Source organism: Labrus mixtus, chromosome 9, assembly GCF_963584025.1.
Source record: "Labrus mixtus chromosome 9, fLabMix1.1, whole genome shotgun sequence".
Taxonomy (NCBI): Eukaryota; Metazoa; Chordata; class Actinopteri; order Labriformes; family Labridae; genus Labrus; species Labrus mixtus.
In genome coordinates, this window is record NC_083620.1 from 10,487,502 (window position 1) to 10,508,427 (window position 20,926).

At 38.2% G+C, this 20,926-nt stretch overlaps 1 protein-coding gene across 1 annotated transcript in view; it reads right to left on the bottom strand.

Annotated features, from left to right (window-relative positions):
* Positions 1-14,150, bottom strand: part of sacs (sacsin molecular chaperone) — a 29,362-nt gene extending 15,212 nt beyond the window's left edge. Inside the window, exons 1-9 of the mRNA XM_061046206.1 lie at positions 13,740-14,150; positions 13,493-13,594; positions 10,306-10,456; positions 7,667-7,757; positions 7,503-7,588; positions 7,061-7,172; positions 6,631-6,777; positions 4,405-5,893; positions 4,182-4,273 (exon numbers count right to left, since the gene is read on the bottom strand). Coding sequence (XP_060902189.1) covers positions 4,182-4,273; positions 4,405-5,893; positions 6,631-6,777; positions 7,061-7,172; positions 7,503-7,588; positions 7,667-7,757; positions 10,306-10,456; positions 13,493-13,515 — 2,191 coding nt within the window. The 5' untranslated portion in view covers positions 13,516-13,594; positions 13,740-14,150. The remainder of the gene's footprint in view (positions 1-4,181; positions 4,274-4,404; positions 5,894-6,630; positions 6,778-7,060; positions 7,173-7,502; positions 7,589-7,666; positions 7,758-10,305; positions 10,457-13,492; positions 13,595-13,739) is intronic.
* Positions 14,151-20,926: the final 6,776 nt, after the last annotated feature.

Here is a 20,926-nt window from a genome sequence, read left to right on the forward strand (position 1 = left end):
TGGCTTTTAAGCCATTGATAATTATGTGCCCATAAATAAATTGCAGATCTGTGTACACATTTGTGTATCTGTACAGAGCTGTGTTTGCATTTGTGGATCTGTGATAGCATTTGTGAATTTCTGTAAAGATGCAGATCGGGTAAGTGGCCGTGGGTCAGTGACAGAGTCAGCTTCCCCTTTAACTGGAAGGTCAGGATAGATCCCAAGCTCCTTCAGTCATATGGCAAAGTGTCCTTGGGCAAGCCACTGAACCCCAAATTGTTCCCGCATTAATGGTGTGTGGGTGTGTATCAATGGGATGAGTTAACACTGATGGACACTTTACATAGCAGCCTCTGCCATCAGTTTGTGAATGTAGTGTGAATGGGTTAATGTGACATGCAAAGTGCTTTGAGTAGGATTGCAAAGAAAAAGACTAGAAAAGCGTTGTACAAGCTCAGGTCCAATTTTTTCATTGAAGTCAATTTGTACACATTTGTGAATCTGTGTATGCATTTGTGGATCTGAGGATGTATTAATTGATATGTGTATGAATTTGATGATCTGTGTACAGATTTGTGGATCAGTCTAAACATTTCTATACCTGTAAGGGTTGTCTAACAGTTACAAATTTGAATCCCAATTAATCACAACATTTTATGGGTGATCCCATATAGTCGAATACTCAACGTTTCGTTCATGAGCCTCAGCTGACTTCCAGTCTCACAGTTGAGCACAAGGATCATCCCGTTCAAGCTACATGGGGGTGTTTAATGTCTATTTTTACATAGATTTGCCTGTTTACTCCAAATAATGTATTGCTCATAGCCTATCTTGGTATGAATAACACTTTATTAATATGTTTAATGAAGTAATAAATATACAGCACAATATTGTCTTGACTCGTTTGATACAGTTATTGAAATTGCTTGGGCACGCTATATCACTACTTCCGTCTCCTAATGGTGGTGTTTATGACATGAATGAGGGTAACGTGCGCATAAATTAACTGGCCACAGGTGATGAAGCCTTTGAAATAATGTAAAACTTGGCTGAAAAGTTATTTATTAAGAGATGAAGCGTGATAAGAGGTGAAAGTGACAGAATTTACATTATTTTGGAAGTAAATCTTAAATCTTGATAGAACATTACATTATTGTTTTGCAATATAACATCAATTGCATAATCACTGTATCATGATGTCATTGTTGTTATTGTAGGCCATGGTATTGTATGGGGAATTACCCTGCAATTCCCAACCTTAGTTTTGACAGAAATTAGATAATTTTTAAGTTGCAGCTTGAGATCTCTCACCTTACTTTTTTTTTTTTTTTTTTCACAGTGCCTTCAGTTGCCCCTTCACATTTTTGTGAAGGTTTTAATACAAATACTTTTGTTAAGTAAAAATGAATCAGTCAAAATATTTTACAATACATAGGACTGGGTTTAAAAAAGTCGATTTTCTGATTTAAATCGATTCTCATATGAAAGATCTGATATCGATTCATAAAATCAAAGATCAATCTTTAATAGGTCGTTCCATTTCCCCTCATCTATTGGAATCAGTTTGGGTGAATAGTTCCTCCTATCCCCTTTATCCCACTTTACCTTAACCTCGGGGAAAACGTCATGAGGTTAAGGAAAGATGTGAGGAGAATTCATAAAGGACTTAGTGAAAGGCGATTGCGTTGCTCTGACAATCCGACCACATTTCCACTAGGTGACGTCATTATGCGATGGCGGAGGTGAATGACAGTCTGCCGTGGTGAAACTACAATTTTCCGAATATGGACTACTAAAAGCGCATCTAAAAAACTTCCTTCTGTGCCTTCAGACCGGTGAAATAATCCTAATTACCACGAGGAAGTGAAATAAAAGGAATATAGAATACCAGGCAAGAGTAACAAAAGGGGAGAGTTTGCTCATGTCACCTTCCTGTCCACTCAGAAATCAACATTGATCCAAAAATAAGTATGATTGTATGAAATTAATTGTTACATTTATAGATAGATAGATATCCATAATGTTTTAGGCATACACATTTAAAACTGCACAAAGCATTCTTACGTGAATTAAATATGTTGAATAAAACATCATCTGGCTAAAAATGTCCCTTACATGATCTGCTTCCCTTTATGGTCATCATTAGTTTCCATGAACGGTCGGGTGTGCGAGTCGCTTTAAATGTTGCGGCTGCAAGGAATTGTGGGGCGGCGAAATCTCATCTCCTTTGGTAAAGGATGGTCCAGTGTATCCTATGCTAAAGGAGGTTATAAAGGGAGCATTGACCCACCTTTCCTTAACTTTTAGATCATTTGAACGGCTCTTATCATGGCCGCCACTTAAATGCTTCTGGGGTTAAGGTAAAGAGGATAGTGAAAAGAGGAGGGACAATTCAAATGCACCCTGTCTTTCGTATTTCTGTACAGTGAGCAGGCTGGATTACATTTATTTTTATGAGGATTGGATTAGGACAGTCACTGAATATACACATACTGTAGCCCTCTATGCTTTTATTAGTAAGCGCGTTTGATGTAGCTGCAGCTACTTTTCCCTGCAGTCTACATGACGGAGCATCGAGGGGACAGACACCCCTACGTGCTTCACAAAGGCACACACACACTGGAGTACCAGCCACCATGCGCTCCTGTTTACTTTAAATTCGACAGAACAGAGTCGATCTGTAAGGACCGAGTCGGGAGAACACGTGACCCGGTCAAACGGTCGGGTCGACTTTTCTCTGTTCAGCGTGTCTGCAGCTAACTTAAGAATAACAACGTCATCCACACAGACTCTGTGAAACAGCGCTGCGTTATAAACTCTTCAGATGTAGCGCTTGTAAATGCAGGCTCCACTAGTGGTGTGTCGTTCGCGAACTATTCGTTCAAAAAGACTTTTGAATTTTATGGGTGAGCGAACTGAACCGTATAACTTACTGAAAAGAGTCGTTCATTTCTCAACTTCAGTGGAACTCTCCTCTCTCCCGTCCCATGACTCTCTCTCTAGATCGCAAGTGGCGTGCCAAGTAGAGCGAGTCGCTCTCCCTTTCATGTCTCATACTGGTGCCTCCGAGGCATTGGTCAGTTAGTGATTTGATTTGTGTACTGAACAGGACGGGAACAGGATGGGAGCCCCGTGTCGCTCAAGCCCGCCCCTCCATCTCCTCTCTCTCAAAAATCGAGGAAGTAGCAAATATTTTATTTGACAATTATGTGTCGCGAAAATGTATGTGCTCTTTATAGCTGCTGTCAGTTTGCAAACGGCTTATTTATCCAACTTAATTTAACTCACCTGACTGTTTTATCATCCACTAACGACAGTCTCAATCCGATCATGTTTCAGTACAGTGTCTGTGGGCCTGGTGTTGGTGATTCACACGTTCTGATCTGATTCACAGTCAGAGCTCCGGTTAAGCAATGAACGAATATTTTTACTGAACTGATTCTAATGATTCAGTACCTTCTGCTTTTCCCATCCCTAGGCTCCACTTTTCACTTCCAACATGCGCAGCAGGAGCAGTCAGAGAAACACACACCTCCAACAATAAACAGTCTGCTTATATTAGGTGTTTTACATTATCGAAGTAAAATAGAGAGAAAAGCTTGTTTTTGTGGATTTAGAAAATAAAGGTATAAATATATTTTTTTTTAGAATTTTTCAATTTCCTAATCCGGTAAAATGATTCAATCCGTGATTTACATCTCTCTCTGAATTTTATCATCTACCCACCACCTTGGTCGGTGAGTCAAAAAGTTAATTTCGGACCCTGTTCTCATTATAGCGACAATGAGTGGAGACTCAGTCACATGTTTTTCAGGCAAGGCAAATTCAAGCAAGCCACAAGGCAATTCATCTAGATTAATTGTTTTCTAAGGTGACTTAATAAGTACATTCATGGAACTGCTTTGGGGTACATTTTTTTATGTAAACCTGAACCTTTTTAATATGTTTTCTTTGAGAATCCTAATCATATTGAAACAGAATTGGTATTGTAACTTAAATATCCCTAAATTAATTGCTATCGAATCAAATCGGGAATCGAATCGGGACCTTATGAATCGGTAAATTGAATCGATTCAGACAATCAGTGATGATACCCAGCCCTGAATGACACTATGTCAATGCAAGGTAAAAAATGACATCTACATACATGCATTTATGTGTAAGTAATTATTTGTTAAAAATAAGTCATGTTACATTACCTCTAGTTTTTACTGCTTTCTTTAAACTGCCCATTACTGAAGGTTTGAGGTTTTCCAATATGAACCGACCCTGAAGACCTGGATACAGAGACCTAATGTAAATTCAAGAGAAAATAGGCAGCTTAGTGTTATTTTGACATGAAAATCAACTCAGTTGTAATACAGACTGCCTTTGCCTCCTAATGAGGTGGAAATACATAAATAAAATTCAGTTTATTTCTACCTGGGGTATTCTTCAGATGCAATGTAAATGGCATCCTTTTCACTGACAGGAGATGTAAAGGTTGTAAATGTCCCATCCTGCAGTGGAAGGAGCTCCAGTCCTATGAGGTCACTGTAATTAGCATCACTTAGTGCAAACTCGAGCAGCAGCAGCAGCTTCTCCTGTGAGGACCCTTTGGGTTTGTTCTTCCTGATCACCTGCCGCAACAAAGATGCAGTCACTTTCTTCACCTCAGAGGACTCAGCTATGTAGGCAGCTAAGACAGCGTCCACAACCATAGATGCTTTTGCCACCTGCATTCCTGTGCCTTGGAGGTAGTTGATCACAGTCGCTGAAATGTCCTTATCTGTGTCAAGGTCTGAAAACACAGCCTGCTCTACCTGTACCCAGCTCATATTGAGTGAATAGATTACTGGTTGCTGCAGTAAGCTTTCATAAAGTGGCTTGAGGATGGGTTTCCAGCGAGATTTGACCTGCTTAGGGTCTGGCCAGGCCCTATACGTCCCTGTAGGGGATAGTGGAAAGTCTTGGTCCTTTTCTGTCTGCACCCTTTTTATAGTGTCAGTTATGAGTGTGAAATAAACTCTAGGGGTGACAGTGATTATCAGCAGCTCATTCCACAAGGCTGCTGGATCCCTCCACTGGTCCACCTCCCGCCATTTGATACTCCTACGGTTGTCTGTGAGTCCAAAAAAGCCACTTACATGAACTGGAAGCCCTGTCTCACTCTCTTCTCCGGGAGGAAGAGGAAGGAAGCAAAAAGCTTGTCCTGAGAAACCAGATGTGGCACCTTTGTCTTCTTTGTTCATCAAAGTGAGAGGTAGAGCAATGCCAATGGTAGGCATGAACTTCAGTTCATCTGCCAGAGAGTCTAACTCTGCACACAGTCCTCTGCCCCCAACACCATTACAAACCAGCCATGTCATCCTCTGAGTCTCTTTGGCCATTTCATCCTGTGTCTCTATGTTGACCTTATAAGTGACGCATGTTATTTTAGAAGTGAGAGCACCATCGCTATAGCTGTTCACAGCCTGACTCACTGTCTTCAGTGCGTTAGGTCTTTCTAATTTATCATCAGTATTCCCGGTTGATGTAACCTGAAACATCATGTGCTCTGTACCATCAGACTCACGTACATGCAAGGAGATCTTTTGAATGCTCGTAAGAAAGAGGAGAACTGTGTCTGCATCTGCTTTAAAAGACTCAAAGAGCTCCAAAACCTTTTCTTTGTTGTAAATGTTGCAGCTTAGCTGGGAGGGTTTCATGCGGAGCGGGAAGCGAAACAACGTTCCAGGGAAACTGCTATCCTTAATGGTTTTCTCAGTGCTTCCAAAAATCCCAATGAATGGAGCAAACTGGTCAGCCATTTCTGCGATCTCCTTATGGTCTGTTTTCACGTTCCAACAATGTCCAGACTCGTGCACTCCAAATAGGGTCTGATGAGGGTCCAGCATGGCTATCTGGTCTCCACTGAATATTCCAGGAGCATCTAATTATTGAGAAGAAAACACAGTCACTATATATTCAAATGTTAATCTGTTGTCAATTTCAGGGCGTTATTAAAATAAAGTTTAAATGTGAGATTAAAAGAAACATTTGTTATTATTAAAGTCATAATTTATACATTAAAGCATTTTCTTCAGTTTTTCCAAGGTGAATGTTAGCGACATTTTTGTGTTATTATAAACAAAATATCTTGGGCTGTCTTCGAGACAAAAACACACATTTGAAGGTGTAATCCTAGACTTAAAAAGTAAGGGCCACTTTAAGTATTTTTTCACACCTTATAGACTATGAACCATGCATGAATTGAGAAAATCAACAGCAGACTGGTTGATAATGGTAAATGCAGCCCCACATGAATACATTAAATAACTTTCTTTCAATAAGGGCTTTCAAATAACTTATTTTCATACCAGGGGTTAAGACCTGGTATTGCATTTGCAATCCTGTTATTCAAACTGTTCTTTATACATTGATAATACTTTTTTTCTCCTGTGATTTGATTCTGATGTAAAGCTCAAATTATCAATTAAAAATTGTCGTCTTTTTACAGGCTTGGCGAAATATTTTTTTATAGGCAAACACCAACAGAGTTTCCCAGATAATATTTTGCCAAGATCATTCTTTACGAAGGATACTATCAGATTTTAAAGATTGATTATTCATGAAGGGAAAAAAGCATTCACTAACAGAAATCATAGCTTTCTTCAATACACATCACACCTGTAACATGGTATACGGAATTAAAGCCAATCCCAAATCTTCCAACTTTCAAAGGGTCATCTCGCTTCCTGCTCCTTGCAATTTCCTGAATGCCTTTCCAGTCTTCCGAAGTGAACTCGGCATCATTGTAGACATACAATGCGGTACCTGCAATATAGTGAGTTAAAACCAAGTCAGCATAAACAAGTTAGGAAAACCTAATTATACATATTCGGCCAGGTAAAGTGTACTTATGTATTATGCTAATACTCCCATTATCAATTTAAAAAAAAAAAAATCCTATTTTCTGTTCACAGGGAGAAACTGCTTAATGATGCTTAAGGAAACTGCTGCCATCACAAGGGCTTGAACCCTATTCTCTCTATATGAAGGACAGTCTGCATTGTCATTGGTCTATCCTGATGTGCATATGTGTACTGTAACAACTGACCTTGATACTGAGCCATGTCAGCTGACCACAGTGACTCCACTCCATACTCCCTCTCATCGTACATAAACTTGACTTCTGTGGCTCCAGCATCTTCTGCATTTTGAATCAACTCCTTGAAATAAAACACAGCAGTGCATTCATTTAGAAAGAAAATCCCTTTGTTGTGGCTTTAGGACAGGTAATGTACATGATGACATTAGCTGGTACAGAGAATGCTTTCATCCCAAAAGTGTGTTAGTATTAAAACAAAAGGCTGCAGTCAAAACGTCACGCGTTACTGACTATAGTCTTTAGATTATAGACTATAGCCTTTGCCTGGGATGACATCTTAACATTAAAAGCACACAACAAATAAAATAGAATCTATTGTTCTAAGAATAAAAAATATTTTTTGTTGTTTTTAGGTCCAAAAATCTAAAAAATAATGTAGCATGACACTTACTTTCAGAATCTGTCCACCCTCAGGGTACCTCCTCAAAATATCTTTCAAAAACTCAACAAGTGGGGGTGTAGTCTGTCCAAACCTCCCTGTAAAAGCAGTGTTGAGTAAGACTAATTCAATTCAAAATTGTTATTTTCACAGAGAAGTGGTTGTTTAAATCCTACCTCCTCCTTTAAGGCCTCTTCCCTCCAGTATTACAGATACTTCTGGACTTCCAGCAGGCACCAACGTTCTGATCAGCACACTGTCATCCAGCTAGAAGTGAAGGATGTGGAGACAATAATGTTATTAATGAGGAACATAAATGAATAAAAACATGCTAGTATGTTATGCGAGGATATTGTCTTATGGAACGTTCAATTGCATGCGTTCAGCCGCAGCGTTTGCCTCTCTTATCGATTTTGTATTTTTGTAAACCTGCACAGTTGTCACTTGAAACTTTTGAATTACATAAGATATTGCACTGCCACTCCAATACAGCTTGTGTTTTCTTTTAATACAACCAACACAGTTATCTCTTTTAAAGTTTTTATAGCCTTTTTTTAATCTTATTTATGTCCTATTGATGTTTTTTACTTACTACACAAGAAGTAAGTTAAGTTATTGTTTAGTTAGCAGTCTAGTGAAAACATGAAATTCTCCAGAATTCCATACAGACTTCAACTAACTTTTTTTATTTTTTTTTAAGATTAACTTTTGGGCTTTTTGTGCCTTTAATTGAGAGATAGGACAGTGGATAGAGTTGGAAATCAGGGAGAGAGAGTGGGGAGTGACATGTTGGAAAGAAGCCACAGGCTGGATTTGAACCTGGGCTGCCCGCTTGAAAGACTATAGCCTCCATACATGGGGCGCGTGCACACTAACCACTGTGCCACCAGCGCCCCAGACTTCAACTAACTTTGACCTAGCAAAAACAGATTAGGTCTGAAACAGATTTGTTAGACAAATTAAGTGGTTTGTGAGAAACTAACTGCATTGTCATTGAGGAACAAATCTCAAAAAATGAAAACTTCTACATCTGCCTTTAATTTAAATGTTACTTTACACTCATTGAACAGCTTGAAAGCCAATAACTGACAATCATTTTGATGCAAACTATTAACAGACTTTCAGTTATCCTCCAATCAAAGTAAATATACAATAAGTATCTCATTAGACTGATCAACTATATGTGCTGACATAAGTGTGTTCAAAATTCTTTTGATGCAGCAGGAAGACAGCATTTGTACTCTGCCTGAAACTGCTGCTCTTGCTCTTACAGTAAGGCTTTTTAAGGTGACCCACTCTGCAGTCTTTGTACATTAACACGCTGTCCAGCAAACTGAGCTCTGCTCAATGAAAAACTCTTAGTCATCCTCTTTACAGTCACTGCCCTGTGCAATAGTTATTTGTAGAATTAAAGATAAATTAAATTAAATTCATGTTGAATTTCATGTAAAAATAATGTTGATACTGCCCATATATAAATGAATTGATTATTAAAATGCATACCTTTTGCTTAGTGTGCTTAAGTATAAAATGTTTGGATATACGGTATGACAATATAATATGGTATGGTGGTTATAATGAAAAATATTATTCAATTAGTGTAATCACTGAATGTTTTATTTTTACTGAAAGCACTAACAGAACAGACACACACGCATTTAGTATAAAAAAGTGTAATAAAAATCACATACAAGAGGCAAAACCTTTCCTCTAAAAAGCCTACAACTCAGCTAAGTAATGTTTTGTGCAGTGCCTCCTCCTTTGTTTCTAATTTAAATGGAATCAGGCAGTAGGACAATGTAACTCTAAAGGCACAATGATAATATTCATACAGTATAATATACTCAGTAATATTTTTTATCTTAAGTTTTGTCCTGATTTGTACGCCCTTTGTACTTGATGCAGTGTATGTGACTTGAGTTTGTAGGTGTGACACTGTGGCTTGCAGCTAATTTTTGCTCATGAGATCAGAGGGGGGCTTCTAGAACTGACCACCACCTGGTGTTTTCCATCAGCCAAGCCAAAAACCATAGGATTACCTCTAGTTATATAAGGCACTCACAGGAACTCTGCAAACTATCTATGGCCTTTAGTACTTTACCTTCCCTAAACATCACAGATACATCTGTTTGGTCCAAAATACAATTTATCTATCAATAATAATTATAGTAATCATTCTTAATATCTTAATACTATTAGATTAATATTAAATAATATTATTATAAGATTATAAACATGGATTTTTTAAATGTACCAATAAAGCTATATAATTTTAAAAATACATCACTCCATACATATTTAGTTTACTATGTAAAATGACAAATAATGTGATCTATGCAATATAATATACTACATACTGAAACTGAGCCAAATAAAGGGTTTATGATTATGACTAGGATATGAATTCTACTTAATTACAAACTTCTTTAAGGCCAACTTCAAGACAGAATTGCTACCTTTCCTACTTTTTGTTCTAAAATCTTTGAGCAATCTTTATGCACTCTTAAAGTCCTGTGTAGTTTGGCAAATGCATCTGCTGGATAACAAACAATGACCAAGAACCTAAATATTTAAAAAAAACATCACATTAACACTGAACAGTGAATGACATGAATACAGTGTATTTAGACTATGGACAGACATCTTTTGTAAATACAACATACCAATAACAATTTTCTGAATAATTTACAGGTTTTTGATTAATGGTGCAGATTAGGCTTGCTATTTTCTCAATGGCAAAATGACCAGTTTCCTATTTTTTTATGTTGTGAAGTAGTATATTTAAAGTATTTATTTATTTAAAAAAGAAACGTACCACTCTCCCATTGTGAGTGAGGCGTTGCTCAATGACAGGCAGGTTTGTCTCCTCGTAGAGCAACTGTTTGACATCTTGAACAGATGTGAAGGGAGAGACCTCATAGGACCTCAGGCCAATGTAGTCATGACGAACTGTTACCCGTGGAAACCTTGTGAAAAAAAAAAAAAAATAGTAGAGAAATCATTATTGAAAGCATTTTCATTGTATACAGTGTGAAGAATTTCAGTGTATTTCGTGTGTATTTTTCATTTGTGCCTATTTTGATCATGTCAGCAGACACAAAAGGCACGCTAACCAGGCTACCAGAGAACAATGGTTATTGAACACTGTTGCTCATTTATTTAAAAATAAATAATAATTATGCACATTCATAACTTAGGACACCGTCCAGGCACCATTGTCAATAGCAGAAAAAAGGTTTCAAAATGCATCTAGACACTAGAGGACATTAGAGAATTACTTACAGTCATTATTGATCAACAGAGCTGGGCACACGTCTGTTAATCTACTAATCGTTATTTATCTTTGTTGTCGTAAATATATAACTACACAAGATGCTCTAACTTTCTCATTTACTTATAGGGAGATGCTGCTCTCCTGGTACAGGCTTACAATAGATTAAAAAAACAACTTTATTATCGTAAATCTATTACTTTATTCTCGCAAATTTAAGACTGTATTCTCGGAAATAAAGTCATACTTCCTCTCCCCCTTAATACTCCATCGTCCATCATCCAAAGCCTGCTCCTACATGCCAAGATGGATCACGGACAACCTGAGCATGAGCACACCACCTCCTATACTTTAGAGCAGTGGTTCTCAAAGTGGGTTCCCGAGCTGTTTTAAGGGGCTCGCAAATGTGTGCCTGAAAAGAAACTGTGTGAAAAAGTAAGTGAGTCGCTTTTTAAACAAGTTTGTTTCTTTTTTTTGTTTCTTTGTTATGTCACATTTTGTGTACTGTCTGAGGTCCAAACTGCACTGCACTGCTTGAGGCTGGACCAGATGAGAATCACTGCATTAGAAAGCTTGTGGAAAAAACGAGCAAAAACACCGGTCTCTGCCCCGGGCCTTTGTTGTAAAATGCTGATTGATCTAAATGAAGTTACTTCTGTTTACTGCTAGAGTTAAGACATTGGTGAGTTATCAAAAAAGTTACGACGCTTGCCTGTTCTTTTATATTTACAGCAATACAAACATTATATTCTTTCATATCCAGCAACATGGCACTTGACCGATGCAACCAAGCCAACTGTGCATCCAAGGGGGCTTGAGTAGCAAACACAGTATGGTTGAGAAGCTCCTTGGCGCATTCTAAACAATGCTGGACTCGAAAGAACTCAGGGCCGGCGCGTCCATATAGGTGTACTAGGCGATTGCCTAGAGGGGCACTTTGGTGAGGGTGGAAAAAAAATCAGAAGTAACCAATTGCAGTTCTTCCTGTAGGCAGTACGGTAGGCTAAATGAATTGTTGAGAAATATGTGGATCAATTTGCTCCTACAGCTGCATCCTACCCTAAGACTGTACAACAGCAGCCTATGACAACAATAACAGTCCGTCCTTCACCCCCATAAAACACTACCCACATGACCTGCTTCATTATTATCATTGTATTATTATTATTATTTAGCATCAATATATATATACATATATACTGTACATTCTATATATTTTATTATATTATTATACTAGTCTATATTATATAACATTTCATTATATTACACTATATTGTTCATATTGCACTATATTATATTATACATTATATTATATAACTGCACTCTGCATTACTGTGGTACAACACTGCCTCTCTTCTCTGCTCTTTACATTACTTGCTGCTGTTTATCATACCAAGTCACTTTAATCACTTGTCACTTTATCTTGTCATTCTCTGCAAATACTGTCTCAATTCTCAACTCCCTGTATAGTTAACTTCATCATTCATTTTGTACTGTATATACCCCCTGTTTTTATTTTTATTTATCTTATCTATTCTGTTTAATGTGTATTTTTGAGCTTTCTTGTCTGTGCTGCTGTAACGCCCGAATTTCCCCTCTGGGGATCAATAAAGTACTATCCTATCCTACCCCCACCTCCCCCTCTAAGCTAGAAGAGGAAATGGCAGCAAATTCTACTGACACTGATTTTAAGTCTCCAAGACATATGTCTCAGAGTGTAAACAAATGCCATGTGAGGATACATAAATAACGCTGCATGATTTAACAGCCAAAATGATCCAAAAAGACTAGAAGAAAGAATCAGAAAACAAAGAGTTTACATTTTAAGATACATAGATCCTGAGTGTTAGCAAATACAACTAAGCTAAACAAGGATGTGGATGGCACAAAGTCCACTGTTTAGGTCGACAGAAAACATCCTAACGAGTAAGTCTTTGTTCAGTTTTCACTAAAGACATGGCATTCTGATGAGTATTTCCGACACTACAACAGCCACAAACGCATTCAGCTGAAAGTCACCAGTTAACACGGCCACTCTTTAAGCCGTAACACCGGTTCATCAGCCTCACAAGAATGCCTTTTTTTTTTTCCCTCTGATAAGTCGTCTTAAGCTAGGCTACAACAAAACAAGAGAGACTTTGTGGACTGTTAAGGACCTCCACACAACATCAAGTCACATCTTTGCTGCGATGAAAGCTCATCATGTATACCTGTGAAAGGTAGGTGATAAAACTCTTTTTAAAACTCAGCTGTTTTGTGTGTGTGTGTGTGTGTGTGTGTGTGTGTGTGTGAGAGAGAGAGTGAGTGTGTGACCGAGATGAGAAAGTGTTGTATGGGAGAGATGTGCTTTGGAATTGTTTATTTTGAGGATTTGAAATACAGTTGTTTGAAAAGTATCTGGATCCTATGTGTTGTCCTGATCATGCTGTAATCTATTCTTGCTTCTTTTTTTTTTTTTACTTCCATTCTTTATAGAGTTTCAAAATGAGTGCATGTTGACGAAATAGTAATGCTGACAATTTATGCAATTTTTTATGACTGGGGCAAAACTTGCTTTTTGCCTAGAGCAGCACCAGTAGCCTACGTGCTGGGCCTGGTAGGACCTTACAGTAGAATGACACAGATTGGTAAACAACAGTATGGAGAATATAATGCTGTGTATCTATCTGTTGGTTTACAACAACATACTTTTAATGTGGACAGAAATGTTTTTGCATTATATTACACTAACCTTGACTCTGGACAGTTGGCCATCTCGTTGCTGCTATGTGTCCAGGCACACACACATTGATAGTTTGATCCTCTGCAGAAGAAAACTCCACCCCGAAGACGGCTGTCAACAACAAACCCGTTAGTCTCCTCACCTGTCAGACCTGCACAGCGGGGTGCTACAGCAGCTCTAACATTCACAATATACAAGCAGACAAAGTCAAAATGATAGCCTATATATTGACTTTAAAAGGGGGGCTTTCTCTTACCGTGCCAGTGCTCGGGGTTTGGTTTAAACCTCCTTAGTATCATGATCCTGTTGTGACTCTGTCCAGTGCGCACCGACAACAGTCATCTCTAAAAGCCGATTCACTTCACCACAGATTGTGTTCCTGGAAATAAAATCAGCAAAAATAGAGGGTTACGTGATACCCCTCCTTAAACAACACGCTAAGAACTGCAAAGGCGAAAGGCGATGTTGTAACTATAATGGATTACACTGCATGCCAGATCAAAAACTCTGGAGACAAGTCTTGGTATCTCCTCCTCCCGGCTACTTCCGCGTCGTCTTAAATCCACTCAGGTCTTAAATGTTCTTTGGGCCGTCAATTTTTTAGCGAAACAAAGTGGATATTCAATTTCTTAGAGAGCCCTTTTTCATATTTGGCAAGCCTTCACTACTTCTGGATCACGAATACATACCATATGGACTACCAAGGACCGATCATATTTCGCGCATGCGTTGTTGCGTACTTATGGGATCAAACCATTTGGAGCTAGCCATCTACCAACTATGAGGGTCATATCAGGGGCCCACATTTACAAACAGGCATGGGATGATAGTTTTGACATTGTCAAGGGAAAGGTTTATATACATTTACATATTATTATGATTACATATTATAACATTTTATTATAGATATTTAAAACAAACCAAAGATAAGGGTGGTTCAAAGCATTTGATTGTTTCATACTATATTACATGCCATAATGCAACAGAGATCTGATTATATGTTTAATATATATATATCTAGCTGAGTACAATGAGCTAAGATATTTAACATGTTTTTTTCAAGGCTGAGACCAGCTGAGGAGGGTCTGGAGGATTCTCTAATAAATAGATAACAAACTAATAAATAATCATTTGAAATGTGTTTGTTAAATTTATTTTACAACTAATATCAATAAACATCAGTTGATTAAAGTTGTCATTTCTGTGCATTTCGGTGACCACAAGTTAATTTTAGGGTTAACCAAATATATCTGGGCTAATATTCTCATTATAATGTCGTCTGTGGTATCGTCTGCCAGTTGATTAATAACAATTTATTTTTCACTTATTGTGAGACCTTTCAAGGGACTGAGTTTAACAAAATGACATCGCAACTGAGCGGATAAAAGGAATACGTCTGGGGGAAATAATAGCCCTGTCTGACTTCACAATTTAAATCAAATCTTGGAGAGGTGCCTGTCTGCATTTTAATTGAATAATTTTCTTTCTTATTCATGGTTCAATAGCTGAACAAACGTAATTACCAAAGCTTATCTAATGCATATAATATGAAGTTATGTTCAATGGAGGCCACATGCCTTGTGGATGTCTATAAATTAAATGAAACTATCTTCAACAAAGAGACCAGCATAATCAATAAGGTCTAGCATAAGTCTTATGCTATTAAATATGTAACCAGTTTGAGTTCAATAGATGACATGGACTACAACAGGTTTTATTTTTTTGGAAAATGTTTAGCTACAATATAATAAGCATTATTAAGGAGGCAAATTGGTTGCCAGTTGTCAATGTGAAATGGAAAGAGTTTAAAGACCTTGATCTAAGGTAGGAGGAAGAGTGTGATTGTCAATGCTTTAATAAATACACCTTGCAGGAGGGGGCTTGTTGTTCTGCAAATGCAAATAACATTCTGGTATAAACAGTATATGTGTATTTATCTATTTATTTTACTAAATTGAGCACTATGCTGACAAGGTCAGATTAATTGACTACATTTAAAGTTGTAGTAGATAGTTTTTTATTTGGACTGTTCTTTAGACAACTCTTGAGGGAAATATGGAGCTTAATAAAATGATCATAATACAATTGATAAATTGTTGTTATTAGCACAGCTTTCATGTCATTATTAGACTTTATTGACTTCACCCAGGAATAACAAACCTACTCATCATTCTTACCACACCCTGGACCTTGTAATCTGGCCTTGAAATCAATAATTTAACAATTTTGCCAGAAAATCCTTTTAACAGATCATTTTCAAATAAGATAATAAGATACCTTTTCAGCCAGGCTGACAGAGAGTCATAACTCCATTTAGCCATGTATTCCTTTAACCCTCAGCAGAAAATATTTCATGAGCTTTTTTGATAATAAAATTCCAAACATTAGAGATAGAATTAGTCACATCATGCCCTACCTGGTGCAGAGTCCTCCTCACACTTTGGTGGCTACTTTTTGTGTGACTTTCTCCATGGCAACAGTTTATTTGAAAATGTTCAGTCAGGATATTCAGATAGTACTGAGACTGCACTGGTTGAAGTTACAACTTATCTTCATCCTAACATCTGGCTTCGTCCAGGGGACTTCTCTCTGTGCTTGTCCTGTTAGATCTTAGTGCTGCATTTGACACGATTCTCCATCACATCCTAAATCCTCTACACACACAAAGGTTAGCCATGGAGTTCAACAAAGGTTCAGTTCTTAGACCGATTCTCTTCACCTTATATATGTTTTTCCTCTGGGTAATATTATGAAAAATTCTCCATATATTTACATTTTTAGGCAGATGATACCCAAATATTTCAATTAAGCTGGATGACACCAATCAGTTATGTAAACTAGAAGCATACTTTAAGGACATTAGGATCTGAACGACCAGTAATTGTTTTGCTGCTAAACTCTGACAAGACTGAAGTTGTTGTAGTTGGCCCCGAACAACCCTTTTTAAATTACATAACTAGATATCATCAGCCTGGCATCCAGCTGGTTAGAAATCTGGGAGTTCTACTTGATCAAGATATGTCCTTCAACTCCTAAACCTTCATCACATCTCTAAAATAGGCGACATGGTAAATGAACTTGAGCTTATATAGCACTTTTCTATAGTCTTCTGACTACTCAAAACACTTTTACACTGCATGTCACATCAACACATTCACACACTGATGGTAGAGGTCACTATGTAGTATCATCCATCAGAAGTAACTAATCCCATTCATACACCGTCACCGAAGCAGCGGGAGCAATTTGGGGTTAAGTGTCTTGCCCAAGGACACATCAGACATGTTGCCCAGAAGGGGATCGAACCCTCGACCTTCCTGTTGAGAGGCGCCAACTCTACCAACTGAGCCACAGCCGCCCCAGACATCCTGTCACAGAACATGGAGAAAAACTAGTCCCTGCATTTGTTACCTACAGGTTGGATTTTTGTAATTCTCTTTTATCAGACTGCCCTTAGTATACCTCTAAAGACTCGCCTGTATTGGCTTCTTATTTTTGTGCTGTGAAGAGTCAGATCCTATTCCAGCAGACGCATGTTCAGTCCGTCTCCGCTCCGCCACGGCAGGGGAGCCAGGTTTTTAATTTATTCAATATGTGTGCGTTTCATAGACTGTAAATATTAATGGATGAAGCCTGAGTAACGTCAGACATCTGTTACAGCAGGGGGCTCCGGAGGCTCATCGTCAGCCGGCGCCATGATGGAAATGCTGTCTCCGCCTAACTTTCAGTCAACCTAACAACAGGCTTAGAGCTGAAGTTGAGGCGGGGTTAAAGCCTCTTGACGAACTGTTACATCGCGGCCACCTGTCAATCATGTCAGCTATAATGCGACTAACTATGGATAACACATATTGTTTTCAAAATCAAAACGGAGCGGTTTAAAAAAATAAATAAATGAAATCCCCCCTGTACAATGTGTGATGACAATCTAATCAGACCTATTTCTTTTTTTTGTAACTTTCTGTAAACATGTTTATTAATGCTGTAAAAACAGCTTTTTTTTTTGCCAGTCATGAGTAAGTGACTTCCGGTGTTCCTGGAGCCAGCCTCAAGCGGACACTGGAGGAACTGCAGGATTTTGCACTTCCGGAGCCATCTGCTTCAGATAGGCTTCTATTCCTGACGGATGCTGGATATACCACCAAGCGGGACAGGAAATCATATAGGGGTCTCACCCTACCGAAACAACATTAAACATCCAGTTTATTTCCAGAATGACGTTTGAAAACAATTAGCCTGCATTATGTGTGTGTTTTTTTTTTACTAATCACTGTGGGAACTCCTTCAGTTCTCGGGACTCCAGCTGACCTCCGCGCTGCTCCGCGCTGCAGGTGACAGCAGCTGTGTCAGCCTGCACACTGCGCAGCGTGTGTCTGACTGTAAACATGGTGTTGACGGACAAGGGAGCACGGAGCTGAAACGCAATGCACACGTAGACTACTGGAGGAAGTGAAGTAGGGGCGTATTCCCCTCCATCCTGATCCGCCACACTGGACATGTCGTCAAGATGGAAACTTTGTCTGCTGCTATAGTCAACATGACCCGGCCGATTAATCCAATTTATTTACATACGTAGGTTTAGGGCTGATTTGGAGGATTCAGGCTAATGCGACTCTTGATGGGCACAGGTCTACCTCTACCTATCTGGTGGATGAACTACCATAGACTAACAAATCTGTGTTATTATTTGAAAGAATCGGTCAGTGTGCCTTTTGACAAAAATCAACATGACTCGTGAAAGTGCAATTATCAACTCAAAGTCAAGTAGCCCGGGCCTAGGAGGGCCTACTTCAAAGTATAAACTGGTCTCAGAAGGGTCCTGTTGGATTAGCGAATACTTCACACCGTCCTTCACATCATAACATCACGACAACCATGCAGTGAAAAACATTGTTAGCTCTAGAATACTGTATGCAGAAATACGTCAAACTTACCAGAGTAAAATGATATCAGCCATCCTTAGCTATGCAATAGGTTTGCATATAAGTGTGCAATATATGTGTTTTCTTGGGATCTTAAAATGACCGTATAGCCAAAATGCAATTGTGCGCTGTAGCCTTTCTCTTAGTGCCGCATTGGCGAGAGAGAGGGAGAGAGGATGATACTCACTTTGAAAAAAAGGGGGCATGCAGCGTCAGTGCAGCATCTTTTCTATCCAGGAAGGCTCGAGTTCCTTTAAATGGACTACATCCATGAGTAGCAGAATAATCGACTATAGAGGTGACAGTTTGGCAACAATATGCCTTAGGATGAACTATGCAATGTGATGAGCTCCGGACAGTTTCATACAGTCTCTTAAAGCGACAGCTGCCGTATCAACTAAGATCCAATGGGGTACATACAATCACAAAAATGGGATGGGCAAAGAGTACCAAACTCAATAGAATTAAATGGAATAGAATACAGATGAAGTTGACTTTAGGATGAGAAGTATGCATTTTTGATATAGCAAGTATAGACTTAAGAGTAAGACTTGCACAGTTGATGAATAAGATAGAATGAAAGGGAAAAGACAAGAGTGAAGAGAGTTTTGTTGAAAAGTATGTACATATGGTTTAAAAATATTTTACAGAAGTGTAGATAAAGGTAAGACTGCAGCTCAATTAAAAGAATATAGAATTCATGTCAATTTGCCACTTTGTAAGAAACATGGCCAAAATATTATAGGTTAATAATAATTTAATACAAAAGAACAGGATAGAGTAGGGAATCACATAATACATGTGACTTTATAATATATAATGCCTGTATGTTTTTTAATAACTAAATTGCTATATTGACACATCCCCAGCTGACTAAACAAATACAACAGCAGCCATAAACCATGACACCGACCTCCAAGTAGATGGGGACAAAGCTTGAATCTGTGTGTGAGGGAGAAGCTCTGTAGTGAAACACTTAACACTATAGCTCATGGCACAGTAATGCATGTCACCAGTCTACAGATTTGTTCCCAGCAGAACTGACTTTTACATGTAGGCGAGTACAAAAGCTGAGAGAAGATATATTTCTAATGAAACTGCTTTAATATATAAAACGTTTGCTCAATTTATTAAAAAAAAAAAAACACAACTTAAAGAGACAAACAACAGCCAACTATAACTCAGTCATCACCTAGGTCTAATAATAATCAATAATTATGCATGCATCACAAACACAAGGGTACTGGAATATAAATAGCCATACAATAAGCAACAGGCAACACAATTAGCAAAATCGACACTGATCTTCCTAAATCATATTACACATGCCCAAACATGTAAACTTTTGCTATGCTGAACTTTAGTCTTCTTTGTTTTTTACCTTGGTTTAGACCACACTGGTATACACACAGAACAGATATGATCATGTTTTTAGTTAAAAACAAAATAAAAAAAAGTACAGTGAATGACCTTTATTTTTTATGTAGTGTTGTACAAAGTAAAAAGCCAAAAAGAGGGAGGAGGATTTAGGGCTCTAAAGTGGAATCTGCTCTGGGGGGACAAATAGGTAAAGGAGAGATTTTATTTATCATATCTACGCAGTGGTAGGACAATTGACTTTGATTTATTTTTATTTTTATACAAGCACAAGGACTTCTTTTATTACCAGATTGGACCGAAGTACATATCTTTTTGTCTTGAATGGTTGTTGAACACTTTGTGATTTGGATCTAGAAATGTTGCTAGAAATATTTTGCTTCAGTGTGTTAGTTTTAGAGTCCGAAGTGAGAGTTCAGGTTTCAAAACAAAAGTCCTGGTTCCAAAATAAAAGACCTAAAATAGTTAATTAATTAACCCACTAAATTTAAATATTTAAAACCATTTATCCACTTAAATATACAGAGATAAAGTAAACTGCTTTAAACTTAAAGGAAGATTGTGCAACATTTTAAACATAAATCAAGTAAATGTCTTTCTGAGTCATGTCTGTCCACAATGAGAAGCGTGAGTTCGACCAACTCTACTGTTGTCTGAGTCGTGTTTACATCATGTATAAAACTGTTGTACTCAAGGTCTTTAACATAACCTACTCACTGCTTATTTGGATGTCACGTAAGTGTGTTCAGATCCCGGTCATTCCTTGTCAATTTATGTGCAATGTGATGCTACGAGTTAACCAAAGTTTGCTATAGCCTGCTAACACAGTGCAGGCCACAGGAAGTTGCAGTTCAAGCACAGGACAATTTTATCGTCCGCTTGTGCTCAATGGTGCTTTTATGGTGCGTTCTAATTGTTAACTCCTTTGTGCCAACGTGAGTGGAGCGGGGTTGGAGGTGTACAGCTGGAGGAGCAGAAGGCTTCAGAATAGAGTATGTCACCAAACAGCAGTTTGTTTTGGTGTAATGCTGGGGCTCAAGGGCGACATCTACTGGATCAAAAAGTCTCACATTCTTCCTTTAAACAGAGCCTAAAACAGCAAATGGGTATAACTAAAATAATAGCACATAAACAACTAATGGGA